The sequence below is a fragment of the Hippopotamus amphibius genome, chromosome 8 (genome assembly GCF_030028045.1).
Source record: "Hippopotamus amphibius kiboko isolate mHipAmp2 chromosome 8, mHipAmp2.hap2, whole genome shotgun sequence".
Classification (NCBI taxonomy): Eukaryota; Metazoa; Chordata; class Mammalia; order Artiodactyla; family Hippopotamidae; genus Hippopotamus; species Hippopotamus amphibius.
Window position 1 is genome coordinate 17,677,924 of NC_080193.1, and position 16,261 is coordinate 17,694,184.

Here is a 16,261-nt window from a genome sequence, read left to right on the forward strand (position 1 = left end):
TCATGTATGTTTTTACTTTTAAATTTATTTTAATAATTTTAAAACAATTTTAAATATTTTTAAAATATATGATATACACTTAATGACAAATGGTTGAATTAACTGAATCTTGTAGTTGGGTCACAAGAGGGTTTCAGGGAGAGAAGCCCCTTGGCTGTGACTCACACCCCGAGGTCAGCTCTCCCAGACCCCCATTACCTGTGAGTGAGCGCTTGTAGACTCCCTGCAGGATTGCAGCAATGCGGAAAAAGGAGAAAGCCATATAGAAGTTCCAGTTCTCAGTGGGAGGGATCCCCATGTGAAGACAGTACATCCTGAAATACTCCTCTGCAGTAGGGATTCCCAGCTCAGTCAAGTCACAGTCACTCAAACCTGAAGGGACAAACAGAGCCAGGACTAGGCAACGACCCCATGCTCCCCTGTGGCTCCAAGTACTTGAATTCTGAAAATCACTTCGTCCCTTGGCAATTAGCTTCACAACTATTTCAAAGGGTTATAGCTCATCATTTCAAGATGTCTAGAATCCAGGCATGAAGCTGTTATTCACAGTTTGGCTATTAAAAGTTTCAGACTAAACTGGCAGTAAAGGAAGGAATGAGGGGCCTCCAATTCCATCTGGGCCACACCTCAGGGTGGATGCATATTATTTTCTATCAGTCATTTGATAAAGAAACAAAACAAAACAAAACAATATTCAAAGAAAGATCTCGACAAATTATGAAAAAGGTAACTGCAACAAATAAAAAATCTTACCGATTTCCTTTGTTTGTAACATTTTGATGGTTTAGAAGCATGTAATATATTCTGTTCCGAGAATTTATCCTAGGAGTATACCTTATATACAGGCAAAGATATTACTACACAGATATTCACTGCCTTTTTTGTGAAAGCACAGGGAAGGTAATACTTTAAAAACAAAACAAAAAACTGGAAACAAATATCCAAATAGAAATCAAGCCAAATACCTTAACTTTATAACAATGAAATCCTATGCTGTCATTTAAAATGATGCTGTAGAAGAAATACTCAATACCTGAACTTCACAAAGCAGCCCAATCATAAACTACTTTAGCTAAGTTTGCCCAAAAGCTTTCAGAATGGAGAGGGCTCCAACCCTCATTCCCCTGGCAGCTGTTCCTACCTGGCTGAATGGGAAAATTGGACGGCAGGTGGTGAGCCAGGCAGTTGTAGGCCACGTCAGCAAGGGGGTCGCCTAAAGTAGAAAGTTCCCAGTCAAGGACGGCAAGCACCTCGGCCGTTTCCGGATGGAATAGCAGGTTGTCCAGCCTGAAGGAACCACAGAAGGAATGGAGACAGTGCTAAGAAAAGTGACCACTAAGGTGTATTTTGTGCTGGGCATCTGTGTTGGCCCCTCCAGACACACTCCCCACCCCTCCCACGTGCCCGGGAACCTGCATGGGCTGCACCCACCAGTTCCCTCGCCCTCTGGCTCAACTGGGATCAGCCAGTGGGGACACCAGCAGGTGGTGGGAAGGGGGCCTGCATATTAATTCCCCATCCCCCTCCCAGCAGATAGCTTGGGGCCAGCTGTATTCCTCTCCTAAGGGCCACAGCTGTGGTCAGGTGGCCCTCACCACACAGAGATCATGTCTGGGTTCTGGTATTTACTCCTTCCCTGAGACGGTTTTACAACAGGTCTGCAATTTTTTGACACTCCTGCCACAAAAGATAAAGCCTAATCTTTCACCCCTGGAAGGATCTCACTTCTAACAATTACAATGCAGGTGGAGTGGTGCTGAGTGACTCCCAAGATGAGGACAGAAAAGGTGATCAGCTCCCACCTGGCCCTCTCCCCTCAGAACACACACCTTTGAAACCCTAAGCCACCAGGTAAGAAGTCCAGCTACTCGGAAGCTGCCATACTGGAGACACCAAGTGAGAAACCACAGAAACACAGAGAGAGGCTCAGGGAGCCTAGCTCTCCTCTGCCTCCAGACTGAGAGCCACCTCGGTGACTCAAACAAGCCCTCCTGTCCCCAGACTGCAGACTGAGGAGTAAAATCACTGCTGCTGCTGTTGACAGCCACTCAGCTTTGGAGTTGTAATTACAACTGAAGTTCATGCTTGCACCCTCAGACCCGGGGGTGGGGGTGGTACTATCTCCTGCTGTTGCACAGGTAAGCATCTCTCTCCCCATCACAGAGAATCATCTGGCCCCAAATGTCAACAGTGCCAAAGCTGAGAAACCCTGCCTTAAAGGCAATGCCCAGGGAGAGCCCGTGTAGTGGATAACTGTCAACTGTAAACTGGGGCAAGACCAGCTGCCTAATTTCCCCCTCAGATACCCTTCCCATCACTTTCCACAACTAAGTATCAGCCCTTCTCATGCCGAGCTGACCTGAAGTCCCCATGCACCACTGTGGTCTTCTGCTGCCTGGGAAGGTGGAGGGGCAGCCACTCGATGAGCCTCTCCATTGCCGGGATGGTGCTGGTTTCCGAGGCTCGATACTGCTTGATCCATGTTTGCACCTGGCGTGCAATATAGTCCCCTGAGGGAAAGAGGATTAGAACATGGTGTCCCATCTCAACAACCTCCAGAGGTTTCGAAAATCAACCAGTGTGATGAAACCCTTTGTCATGTCTGAGGCATCTTCCTCCCATGACCAGAGAATTTCCCACATGATGCTCCTGCCCCGGCAACCCGGAAGCCACTGCTGCTTTGTCTTGGCTGGATCCGCGTGATCTGGGCATTGTTCCCAGCCACAAGGCCTCCGAGCCTGATCCCTGGCCTTCTCAGAGATCCTGTGAGCTTCCTAACAGCCTTTAATAAATCCCTTCTTAGCTAAAGGACAGTGACTGGCTAAGAGCATGGACTCTGGGGTGGATGTACTGGGTTTGGTTCCCAGCTCTGCCATTCTCTGTGTGATCTCAGGCAGGTTACTTTACCTCTCTATGCCTTTGTTTCTTCACTGAAGAGAAGGCCCTCATAGAGTTGTTGGGAGGATAAAATATGTAGAGCCCCTGCAACTGTCTGACTTCTGGTCCAGGGCTCTTTCCATCTTGAAACAATGGATCAATACAGGCAACATCTATTGTCTTTGCCTGTTGACCCTTTTACTGGTAACTAGGGCTCCCAGATAAAATACAAGATGATCAGTTAAACTGGAATTTCAGATAAACAACAAGAAAATTTTTATTGTAAATATTTTCCAGTGAGACCACCAAGATGGAGGGGAAGCCCACTAAGTTGGTAACTCTGGTCAGCAGGTTAGCATATGATACAGATCTGGCTGCGTGTGGAAGGGGTGAACTCCCCCAAATGGGGCTGGGAAGTCAGCAAGCCTGCTCTGTGGCAGCAAAGCTTAGTTTTGAGACCTCAGATCATGTGCCTGTGGAGTGACAGAATTTTAGGCAACTGGGTAGAAATATGTCAGGAAGTTGATGTACATTGGACACATACTGCAGCATTTGATACGGTCCTAGAGAAAACAGGCATGTTTTGATTAAAAGCAGAGAAAGAACAAAATACAGCTTATTCGAGAGATTCTTTTTGACCATGGTCAAGGATGCATACTGGTTGAGAGTCAGATAATCTTGAATGCTGCAAGGCAGACAAAGTGAAACTCTCTGGCTCATGCTAAAGTTTCTGCATGCAAAAGCATGGAGACAGTTGTGATGGTGGTTATAAAATTGTGTGCATTTGTCAAAATTCAAAAAATGCTAAATACAACTGACTTCCAAAAAAAAGGAAAAGGGAAAACCTGACAATACCAAGTGCTTCCAAGGATGAGGAACAACTGGAACTCTCAGACATTTAAAAAAAGAAAGAAAAAAACAAATTATGAAAACAAATACCTTGGCATAATGGCATTTTAAAAATCTATCCCTGTTGAAAAGAATATTTAGAGGAAATGGTGAAAAATGGACAAGAAAATATGTATCTTAAGTACTTTTGGCCAGTGTCGAAAAAAAGGAAGATTTAAATGATACAGTGAGATAAAAGTTGCAGGGAAGAGAGATTCTGTAGTTCACGAAGGGATTTATCTCAGGACAAAACGTCTAGGTAAGCGACACCTCCACTGAAATGAAAGTGGATCTCCAAGTAGGAAGCTAACAAGCCCACCTCACATTTACCAATTAAAACCTGGCACAAAGGAAATCACGAAAGCAGAGGCACCACTGAGGCAGCATCAGCACAGAAGACAAGCAGCCCTGTGCTCACCGTGTTTCCCATAGTCTTCTAGGCCTGCGGCCTTGAGGTCCACACTGTGAATCTTGCACAAGACTCTGTTCATGGCAGTGTAGATGGCCCGCCTCTGGCTGGGCTCCAAGCCTGGCAGAGAGGGCTCTTTGTAGATGAGGCCTGGGCAGTACTCCATCAGATAGAAGGGGGTGCCGATGACCCTGGCAGGGACACAGACTGGTGTTTCAGTGGCCCATGATGCAGCAGGCTGTTAGTCATGGCACTGCTCTGTCCTGTGTATAAGCTTTGAATGCTGGGTGGGAGTTCGAACCCAGAGTACTGGAAACTTCCTTTTTCCTTTGCACATAAGCACAGGGGTTAGAATAGAGTTTCTCTCCCCAATCCAATCCACACACACATCCCTGTCTACACTGCCTTGCCAGCATGCCTCTCTGCTCTTTGATCTACTTGTAGAAGCCATTGGAATGGAATTAAGTGTGATAATACAGGAAAGCAGCATATTGAGAGGGGGATTTGGAGTCACACAGAAGCAGGCTTCAGTCCCACCACTGTCCTTCCTACCAGTGTGATCCTGAGAAACATATTAAACTTCTCTGAGCTTTTATTTTTTCTCTTTAATCTACTAATCTTCAAAGGGCAGTTGTAAGAATTAAGGGAGCAAATATATAGGGAGTGCCTGGCATATGTGTCTGGCTTCCATGAGGGTTGGATAAATACCCCTTCCTGTCATTGATGTTATTTTCACCATTATCCAGTGGGATGAATGGCACACACAACGCCCCAAAGTATTAAAGTGACACACCAAAATGTCATTAATCCATCTTCTCATCACTACTAGAAATCAGTTCAGTACTCTGAAACATTATTTTGAAAATTCTACTGTTATAATGATTCATCCTGACTTAAACATGGCCTAGATATTAAATTATATTATTATTTTTAATTGTAATTATTTTTAATCATAAATATAATATTGCTGCTGTGATTATGAAAGAAAATGTCTTTATTCTTAGGAGATGTATGCTGCCTGAAACTTACTTCAAAAGGTTCAGTGAATAATAATTTATATACATACATATAAAATATACTTACTTATAAAATAATTATAATTATTTAATAAAACTGACTAAATTATATTACAAAATATTTTTAGAATTTTTTATTACTTTATTATGTATTTATAAAATTAAATTTATTATTTATATATTATTTTATTATAATTAACTATTTCTATAAAATTATTTTATCTATATACTAACCTACCCACATATATACACATACACATATATACATATACATAGAAAGCAAACATGGCAAAATGTTAACAAATGTTTTCATCTAGATGAAGTGTAAATGGGTGTTCATCATACTATTTTTTCTTCTTTCAACTTCTGTGTATGTTTCAAAACTTTCATAATTAAAAAATCAGAAAAAAAGAGACAGATTCAGAAAGCATATTATAAAGCAATTCAAAAACAGTTTAGAAAGCCCACAATAAAAAAATTAATTAAAACAAGCAATGTGAAGCTAGATGGATGTATATTTTTCAAATGTTAGAAAAGATGTTTCCTACCAATTTTCATGAAAGCAGGCATTTATCTTTCAGGATAACTTAAAGATCTGTAAACTTCTAGTGGAGGGTGCTATAAAATCTCTTTTCTCTTCTATCCAAATTTTATTTGTCTTTACTCTAGCAAATTGGAATCTGAGTTAGTATAAGGACTTTTCTGTAGCTTGAATACACAATAGAAAAAATAAATTTGAACATTACCTTGAATCTTCACAGAGGTCAAGAACTTTGGGGACAGGGACTCCAACATTGGCCAGGGCTTTCATTATCCTGCCAAAACAAAGAAAAATGAGAGACACTGCTGAATGAGATGATTCGATTTTCTTGAAATTATTTTTTTATTTAAAAATGGTACGTGCAAAAATTAAAATGGAAGGCTAAAATTTAAAAGTTTTGAGACAAATGGGACAAAGATCAAACAGCAAAATTACAGACCTGAATCAAACATTTATAATTACATTAAATTTAATAAACATTCTAATTAAAAGACAAAAATTGTCGTACTAGGTACAAAAGCAAGGCTTAATACACTGTCTATAAGAGACATGCTTTAAATATTAAAAACATAGATAGAAAAAATAAATAAATAAAACATGAAAGGATGGAAAGGGAAGTTCCATGCAATTGGTGAGCATAAGAAAGCTGGTGTAGCTATATTAATATCAGAAAAAGAGACCTTAAGACAAAGAGGACTACTAGAGATAAAGAGGGACATTTCAAAACAATACAAGAGTTAATTCACCAAGAAAATATTACAATCATAAATGTGTATGTGCCTTAAACAACAAGGTCCTACTGTACAGTGCAGGGCACTATATTCAATATCCTATGATAAACCATAATGGAAAAGAATATGAAAAAGACTGTATACATGTATAACTGAGTCACTTTGCTGTACAGCAGAAATTAACACAACATTGTAAGTCAACTATACTTCAGTTACAAAAATAAATAAAAAATAAATGTGTATGTGCCTAATAAAAGAGCTTCAAAAATACCTAAAGTAAAAATTATCAGAATTAAAGAGAGAAACGGACAAACTCACAATCATAGTTGAAACTAAAATACCTTTATCACTAACTGACTTTATCAGAATTATCAGAACTAGACTAACTAGAAGAACAGTAAGACACAGAGAACAACACTACCAACCAACTTGATCTGATGGACATTTCTATCACACTCACACAGCAACTGCAGGATATATATTCTTTCTTAGTGCACATAGTACATTCACCAAGATATATCATGTACTGGTCCATAAAATAAGTCCTAATAAGTTTCCGAGTATCAAAATCTTACAGAGTATTTCTAAGACCTCAATGGAATTAAACAGGAAATCATTACTATATGATATTTAGAAAAAGCCCAAATATTTGGAAGTAACACACTTCCATATAAGCCATGGGTCAAAGAAGAAATCACAAGGGGCATTAGAAAATATTTCAAACTGTAATAATAATAATACATGTCAAAATTGTGGACTGCAGACATCCTTAGAAAGTAATTATCACTTTGAAAGCACATATTAGAAAAGAAGGAAGATGTTAAATCAGTGGCCTAAGGTTACACCTAAGAAGGTAAAAATACACCCACAGTAAGTAGATGGAAAGAAATAAAGCTCAGTCAGAACTAAATAAAGTAGAAAATAAACAACAGAAAAATTAACAAAACTAAAGATTTGTTGTTTTAAACTATCAACACAATGATAAACCCCTAGGTGGGCTGATGAAAGAAAAAGAGAAAATACAAATTATCAATCAATAGCAGGAATGGTAAAGAGGGGAAATCACTACAGATCCTACATACATTAAAAGGACAGTAAGGGAACATTTTGAACAATAATTTCAACTGTTTACATGAAATGGACATATATAACTTTATAAATATTTTATAGTATAATTTTATATATTTTAATAAATGGACAAATTTCTTGGAAATTACAACTTACCAAAACTAACACAAGATGAAATAAAATACTGAATAACCCAACACTTATTAAATTGAACCCATAATCAAAAACCTTTTCCTAAAACAACTCCAGGCCCAAATGGGTTTACTGGTAAATTCTATGAAACATGTAAGGAAGAAATTTTTTAAATAGAAAAATAATTAGTTGGTCTTATCACCAATAACTGGCTCCTGCTTTTGCCTGCTTGGTGTCCTTTTACCTTTTCACATTCTGATAGTAATACCTAGACATTCCTTTGGGAAACAGCTCTCCCCACTGTAGGTTCCTATGGTTTGGGTGAGAGTGACTCAACCCTGATTCCAGGGATGAGCACAAGACCCAAATTTGGCCAATCTGCATAATATATCTTCCTGACCACAGAGACTGGTTCAGGAACAAACCTGTGACCCATATTGAGCCAATGAGTCAATCTCAGGAGGTATCCTAGAGTGTTCCCTGGGGTTATCAAGGAAAGAAGTGTTGAGAGATGGAGAGAGAGAATGAATGGGTGCTGGTGAGATTATTTGGGCCCCTGGATCCAGCCATACCTGAAAGATTTAGACAGTGAAGCCAATACATTTTACCACTTCTCCTCCTTTCCTTTTTTTTTGAATACTAAAGTCAGGCTAGGTGGGTTTCTGTTACTTACAATTTGTACTGACAAACTACCCAAACATGACCTGGGGAAACATTTTGGTGTGTTCCTTTCCAATATTTTTATCTCAATGCATAAGTCTTTACCAAAAACGTAGTTAAGACATATATAGTTTGTATCTGTTTTGCTACATTAAAATTTTATCCCACACATTTTGCAGGGGGAGTTCCCTAGTGGTCCAGTGGTTAGGACTCAGCTCTTTCACTGCCATAAGCTGGGTTCAGGCCCTGGTTGGAGAACTAAGATCCTGCAAGGCACGTGGGGCAACTGAAAAGGAAAAAAATTTTATCATACACATTTCATTTTATTATAGGCATCCTTTTACTGACTGCAATAATAGCATAACCATTAAGACTGGGCTATAAGGGCTTCCTAGGTGGCGCAGCGGTTGGGAATCCGCCTGCCAATGCAGGGGACACGGGTTCAATCCCTGCTCCAGGAAGATCCCACATGCCACGGAGCAACTAAGCCTGTGTGCCCAAAAAACAAACAAACAAACAAACAAAAAAAGACTGGGCTATGGAATCCTACCACCCCTGGGTGTGAAGCCAGACTCCATCACTCACATACTAGATGTGTGTCACTAGACACGTTGCTTAACTTCTTTAAGCTTCACTTTTCTCATCTATAAAATGGGGACCATAATAGGACATCAGGGACTTGTTGTGAGAATGGTTTAAATTAACAGTACGTTCAAAGCATTTATTTAGTGCCTGACACATACTAAACACTCAGTAAATGTTAGCTATTACTATTATTGTTATTGTTCCAACAGGTAGAAATACCGTGGTTTGTATAATCATTTGTCAATTATTGTGCCTTTAGGTTGTTCCAATTTTTCTGTTATAAACAACACTGTAGTGAGTGTATTAATGCATAAAGCTTTTTTCCCTATTTATAACTATTTTTAAAACAGAGATCCTCTACTGGAATTATTAGGTATAAAACTACGACTACTCTGAGGTTTTTATAAATTATGTTATAATGTTTTCCCAAACAGTTTTCCAAATTTGATTTGGCATTTTATAAGCAGACACCATACACGTTTCATCTTCAAATGCACATTTTATTCCTTTACTAAAATGGAAATTCTGTGCATTCTTGGATTTTTGGATGTCCTTCTAACACTCCAGAATTCCTCAGTGTTCTGGGAAGTTGGAGAGAGTTCACAGCAGGATGCATAGAGACAGCAGTTTTACATTTCAGGCTCTCTTTTCTGTAAGCACACACTCACTATCACATGGGCACACACAAACAGCTGCAGGTTATCTCCTGTAGACTTCATAAATGAACCCTGAAGGCTTCATAAATGTCAGTCATCAGTCCCTGTAACATTTAGAGAAGTCAGATTCAAGGAACCGAAGAGTCAGAGGAGAGACAGTAAATGGCGAGAAAGAAGAGGCCAGGAGCCGAAATCACATTTTCCTTACTAGTCTCTGCAACTTTCCTTCTGCAGAACATGATAGGCTGGAAGAAGGAGGAGGAAGAGGAAGTCTTCCAGGAGAGGAAGCCCCACTCTGGAGCCCAGTCATCGCATTGCCACTCACTGCCCAAGAGTTTGGAGCTAGTTTTTTTCAACTTACTGTTTAAATTTTCCTATTTGCAAAGCAAAAGATTTTATTTGGGGTGGGTTGTAATACATTTATTGTTTTAAACATTTTATTAAGAAAAATATCAAACATAATAAAGGTAGAGAGATTGATACAAGGAACCCCAGGTTTCAATAACTATTAACTCATGGCCATGCCTCTTTGGGCTATGGCCCTGTTTAATAGAGGCCCAAAATAAGTCTAGTATTCTAGAGGTTTAGGTAGAGGAAAGACAAAACAAGCTCCTGAATACAATTAGGTGACATGTTCTTATCTGAAATAATATTGGAGTTATACTTGTAATTTTAAATGTCTCGAGGCACTTTGATGGAGTGCTGACTTGTCAGCTCAAGGTCTGGGCTGTGGAGGCTGGAGCCAGCAAGCACGCCCCAGCTCTGAGAATTTACCTGAACTCCCTCTCTACTGCGTGCACGGATGGAAGGAGTGTCCCTGGCGGTTTCTTCCTCAGAACCAGCTGTTGGTTAGCCAGCTTGATGTAGTAGGTGGGATTTGACTGTCCATGATCAAACTGAAGGAGTTCCAATGGGCCTGCAAGTTTGAAAGCAAGGAAAACTCAAACCAGCTCTGGAGGACAGATGTGGGCAGACATTCTTTCTAATGAGTACTGCATATGGATGCGGAGCATCCTGATTTGGAATGCACTGTAAGGAAAGCATCTCCTCCCTGAATACCAGATGTAACTGGCTCAGATCCTGATGTCACATTATCATGTAGCAAAGGCTACTCAATTTATATCACAGTAATTTTCACTTTGTGCAGGTGTCCAATGTTGTTCTTCTTGCCAACGCCTGCTCCATAAAGAAAAGCTTTTTAGTTCTGTTTGTAAAACACAGCACAGTCATGGCAACCCATCTTGCTAAATGACATGCTTTAAGCCAAGGATGAAAAGTGCCCTTGTGTGTCCCTCACTCCATACTCAGCCACACCACACCTGACGCTGACGTGACAGCTGAAGGGAGCTATGCAGAGGCCTGCAGCTCAAGCCAAAGCTGCTTTCAGGAGATGCAATTTCCTGCCCCAGCAGGCTCAACTCTGAGGCTCTCTTGCAGAAACAGCTTAATTAACCATAGTCTTCACAATGAGATGAACTCTACACACAGATTTGCAGGAAATGGTCGTTTGCCTGAGTTAGCTGGTCTGATCAGAAAGGGTCCCTCAGCTTTGCTGTAAGAACAATCCCATCACTAGAAAAATTCCTCATGTGAAGCTGCATAAAAAGAGTACTTTCAAGGATCAAACTTTATCACCGGATAGAAATTTCTTCAAAAGTTCATGCAACTATAACTTTAATAAAAATAAATTGGGGAAAAAAAAGGTCATGAGGCACCCATTTTTCTGAGGGTGGAATGTGAAGAAGGAGAGAGGGACCTTTGAAGAGATGGGGACAACTTGTCACATTTTAAATTCATACAACTTTTAAGTCACCTTCACAAAACAGGCTGTCATCTCAAAAATATTAGAAACACTCAAACACCCCTGGGCACACACTGCAAGTTCCTCTCCTCCGGGACAGCCCTTTGCAGGCGATTGCGGCCACACCACACTCTCATGTGGAACTAGGGCCAAGTACACTTTGGGGGTCCATTAAAAAAGGAGGTCAGTGCTTTTCCCAAGCAAAACCGAGCAGCACTCGGGTCCATTGGGCTCACTGGGCCCCCTGGCTGTTTTCTTCACCACATGGCACCTCTGTCTCTGGCATATTCCACTAAGGATCGAACATAGAGCCAGACTGAAAGCCTAGCCTTTACCAAAATGCAGAAACTTAACTACCTGTGGCTTGGGTCCCCAGTAAGTCTTTGAGGTACTTCTCCAAGGAGTCTCTGGGAATTTCCATCGTCTTTCTCACAGGGCGAGTGTTTGGAACAGCCGTTCTCAATGGAAAACCCAAAAGAGTTTCCAATTCCTTTACTGCAGTCTCTGGGTCATGAACCTGGTTTCAAAGAGAATACTGAACATGGACCTCCAGTCAACCCTGTCCTCTCCTCCTGCCGGTTCTCTCAGAGGGTACTTTTTTAGAGGGAAATATCCAAAAAGCCAGTTCTCTGAGCAAGGACTTTGGAGCCAGGATAATCAGCTCATGAGAAATCCTCAGAATGAGATTCCTCCTCCCATTTAATTCCTAACCACATTAAACTGCCTTATCTGCTGGGCAGAGTGCTTGTTAAAAGTCCACAATACTCCCTCGTGCCAGGAGGGCAGAATATTGTGCTGTAACATCCACTCTGTCCCTACAGGCCCGTCAGCTAATAATGAAAACCCAAACATAGAAAGCTGGATGGAGACCCCTCCCCCCACCCCAACAACGTGGCTTCTCATGCTTCAAAACACTGGGGTGGCCTGTGTGGCTGGTAGCTGCTGGGTCCCCACCCAGAACAGCATCACCAGGCCAGTAGGACTGTCACCCAAAATGTCTTAAGCCTGCCATTCACCTCCCTGTGTAACTCTTTTCTAAAACTGCCTTCTTACTTCCTATTGAAAATACAAGCGGCTAGCCACCTAGACCTCATAATTAATAAAATAAATAAAAATAAAAAACTGTGGCAGCATGGGGGAAAACCACTAAACGCAACCCCAACTATGAGTGTAAGAGGACCGCCTAGAAATGCTTACACTACTGCCTGGGGCACGACAGGGGTTTAAAACATAGTGACCATTACCTTAATGGTGTGAATACCAAGGCTGGCAGCTGCTTTCAGATTCGGTCCAAGATCATCAAGAAAGATGGACTCAGAAGGCTGCCGGCCGAGCCGCTCCAAGCACAGCTTGTATATCCTGGGGTCTGGCTTGCAGACACCTTCCAGGCAGGATTCCACGACCTGAGGGAGGGACAGGTAGGAGAGATGAATGTCCCTAAAAGTGGTGTTCCCACGTACACCCTGGTATATCTTTTTGAAAAGAAGAGCAGAAGGAAGACAGTGGAGATTTGTTATAACAAGTAGCTTACGAGTATCATGATATAAAATGATGTTGCTTTCTTAAGAAGAGTGATTTGGAAACACTGCGTTTAAACCTGAGGGAAGACTCAGAAATCTAAAGTTCTGGTTCAGACACAGTGAGTGACATTGTGCAAACAGTAAAGCCATGATGGGGTTCAGGTTCATTAGCAGGAAACTGGGAACACCAATAGCCATCTTACCTATCTTAACGGTAGCTGGGAAACTTAATGAAACTTGAATGTGTTCCAGAATGACAAAGCATTTTGCTAACGTTATGTATTTGGCTGCAGAGAACATCAGAAAAGCTGCACATTTCAGTTTTAGGAAAAGTATTCCACCATTTTTTCAGAAAAAAAGGCACTTTACTGTTATCAAAGAAACATGACTTTAATGTCCATATTTCAGAAGTTAGAAAACAAACAGCTGTACTCAGCCTAGACACATAAATCCCACAGGTGGGTTGACACCAAAGAGACCATCAGTGGCAAAGACATGGTTCCTTTCATGCACAGGGCCTCTTTTATCCTGACAGTCTTGCTTCAACCTGTATCTGATCCAGAACTGGTGGGGGGCTGCTTGAGGGCTCAGGAGAACCCTGAAACAACTGTCTCAGTGTCAGGATACCTCTGATCCAGCAACCCCCGAAGTCCTCTGACACTATCTCCCCAGGGCTCAATCTCCTGTGAGTAGGCCTAAAGCATCCATAGAGGCCTGGGACCAGTACCCTCTGGTCTGCCCTAAGAATACAACTAAATCCCTCACTTGCTTCTGAATTGACCCTTGCTCTCCAAGGCCAAGGACAAACCTCAGGGCCCCTCCCTCTCCTCCAAATTCCCATTGTTCAAGGTTGAAGGAGATCTGCTCTTTCAGGTAGATAAATGTCCTGAATACACTGGACCTCTCTACTTACTCTTCCAGGTCTCCTAAGGCCCTGAATGAGCTGAAAAAAGACAAAGAAGCTCCTTCAAAAGAAAATGTCAGCAGTGGGTAGAGGAGAAGCCAGGTGTTTCAGACACCAATAAAGGCACCATGCGACAGGAAAGCAGCACAGCTGTACCAGCTGAGACAAGAGGAGCGGGGGGAGCAAACCCTGGGGATCAGGGCCAAGTGTGACAAGCAGACACCTCCTCTCATAGGTGATTACATTTGGGGAAGTGAAAAAATTCCTGAGATTTAAATTGGATGAGATTCCTGGCCTTTTCCTTGTGTTCTGTTTTGCAAGATGAAAAATTTCTGGGGATATGTTTCATAACAATGTGAATATACCTAACACTGCTATCCTGTAGAGTTAAAAATGGCTAGGACGGTAAATCTTATGTCATGCGTTCTTTTACAAGAAAAAAAATAATGCAATAGTTTTTACTTAAAAAACAAAGTAAGGGGACTTCCTTTGTGCTCCAGTGGTTAAGACTCCGCGCTCCCAGTGCAGGGGTTCCCGGGTTCGATCCCTGGTCAGGAACTAGATCCAATATGCATGCCGCAACTAAGAGTTCACATGCCACAACTAAGGAGCCCACCTACCACAACTAAGACCCAGCACGACCAAATAAATAAATTTTAAAAAATAAAATAAAAAATTTTTTAAATTTTTAAAAATTAAAAAGTAGATGAACAAAATTTAAAAGCCACATACACCTCAGCAAAAACAGATTTCTATAACACTGTTGAAAAGTTCAGGAACAGCCTCCAGAGATGACAGGGATCACAGAAATGGTTATATTAGCTTTACTTCTACGAAAATAAATATTTTTCCTTATAGCTTTAAAGAACAAAAATGTAAACCCTTGCTCTTGAAGAAACAGATTTTCAAAACTCCATGGCTCCTGCAGACCTAGAGTATGAAAATGGATCAGAAACGCTGCTGGAAAGCACACTCCAGAGAGCCTGTGAAGTCGGAAAAAAACAAGTCCATTGTTTTAAAGAAGCTCACAAGTCCTTAAATAGCTGAAGGCCCCAATGTGAGCCTGGCCAACTGATTTTGTCCAGACGAAGATATTATCCCCATACTCACACTGGAGGGAAGGAATCTCTGAAAATAATCACAATGTATTGAATGCTTACCTATCTGCCAGGCACTCTGTAAAGTACTTTGCATGCATTATACTCTGGGATCCACACAGCTGCCCTCAACAAAGAAAATTCCTACTCCTGAACTACAGGTGAGGAAACAGAGGTTCAGGGAATCAAAGCTACTGCTCACAGCAAGCTGCGGAGACAGGATGCAAATCTGGCTGAGGTCCCTGAGCACCCGAAGGGGAGGGTGCTCAGAGGAGGGCTGTGCTGTGGACGACCAAGGAAACCAACGATTTGTGGGTAAGGAGCCAGGCAGGTGTGCAGAGGGAAGAGAACTCTATCTCTGACAGGTTTCGGACAAGGAGGAATGAGGAGGTGGCAGGTGAAAAGAGCATTAGGCTGGGTGGTTAATTTCCCATATTTGTGCTCTGAATTGTCTGCCTGTCAATCTGACTAGATTTTATGTTCTATAAATAGCACTATTCAGCAGAACTCTCTACAATGATGGAAATGCTATACTGTCCTGTCCGACACAGCAGTCACTAGCCACATGTAGCGACTGATCACCTGAAATACGGTGAATGCATGTTCCAGAGGGAGGGCTTGTGTCTGTCACATTGAACACAGTATCCCTTCACGCCCAGCCAGTGCCCAGCAGTCACTGCTCAGTAAGAATGTGTTTTCCAACCAAATGAAGTTTAAGCAAGTCATCTATCAATAATTCATATCTGTCCCAGGATAATGATATGCTTTCTCTTAGGGAAATGGGGAGTCTGTCACAGAAGTAACCTCCTGGCACAGAAGACCATCTCCTGACTCAGAATCTTCTCAGTTACTTCGTGCGCTATCCCATACAGTAGCCACTAGCCATATGTGATTATTTACACTTAAGTTGAAATGAAATAGAATTCAGTTCCTCAGGGCCACTAGCCACATTTCAAGTGTTTAATAGCCATATGTGACTAGTAGCAACCATACTGGACAGTTGCTTTACTGCAGTAAGTTTGTTTGCCCAGCGCTGGTCTAAGGATTAATGCCATAGAAATACAGGGCAACGGGGCTGGTCTTTGAAGAGAAAAGGTCAAAGGGCCCGTTAAGAGGTGAGGGCTGATGAAAGTGCAGGTGGTATCTGATGACTAAGGTTCAACTCCAGAATGAAAGGGAGTCTGTAAAGCTGAGGTTTCAACCAGTTAGCAAAGCCCATAAATGACTGGCCTTGCTAAGAGCTCAGTGATATTTCACAAGTCCTCTTTCCCACCTGTTATGTCTAATCCTAACTGAGGCAAGTGTGTGAAGAGAAAACCCGCTCACTCAAGACCTGCTGAGAAGCAGCGTTCCTGCTGCATCCTGAAGCCAGGACA

The 16,261-nt window shown here is 41.5% G+C and overlaps 1 protein-coding gene across 10 annotated transcripts in view; it reads right to left on the minus strand.

The window, feature by feature from the left end:
* The window catches only part of ACAD10 (acyl-CoA dehydrogenase family member 10), a 106,928-nt gene that overhangs the window by 78,533 nt on the left and 12,134 nt on the right, over positions 1-16,261 (minus strand). For all 10 annotated transcript variants that reach the window (XR_009054986.1, XR_009054985.1, XM_057743868.1 and 7 more), the window contains 8 exons: positions 12,609-12,767; positions 11,722-11,881; positions 10,338-10,479; positions 5,937-6,005; positions 4,184-4,365; positions 2,360-2,510; positions 1,142-1,287; positions 199-372 (listed from right to left, as the gene is read on the minus strand). Coding sequence is in view for 8 of the 10 variants with exons in the window: in XM_057743868.1 (XP_057599851.1) it covers positions 199-372; positions 1,142-1,287; positions 2,360-2,510; positions 4,184-4,365; positions 5,937-6,005; positions 10,338-10,479; positions 11,722-11,881; positions 12,609-12,767 (1,183 nt within the window). In the remaining 2 variants the exon portion in view is untranslated. The remainder of the gene's footprint in view (positions 1-198; positions 373-1,141; positions 1,288-2,359; positions 2,511-4,183; positions 4,366-5,936; positions 6,006-10,337; positions 10,480-11,721; positions 11,882-12,608; positions 12,768-16,261) is intronic.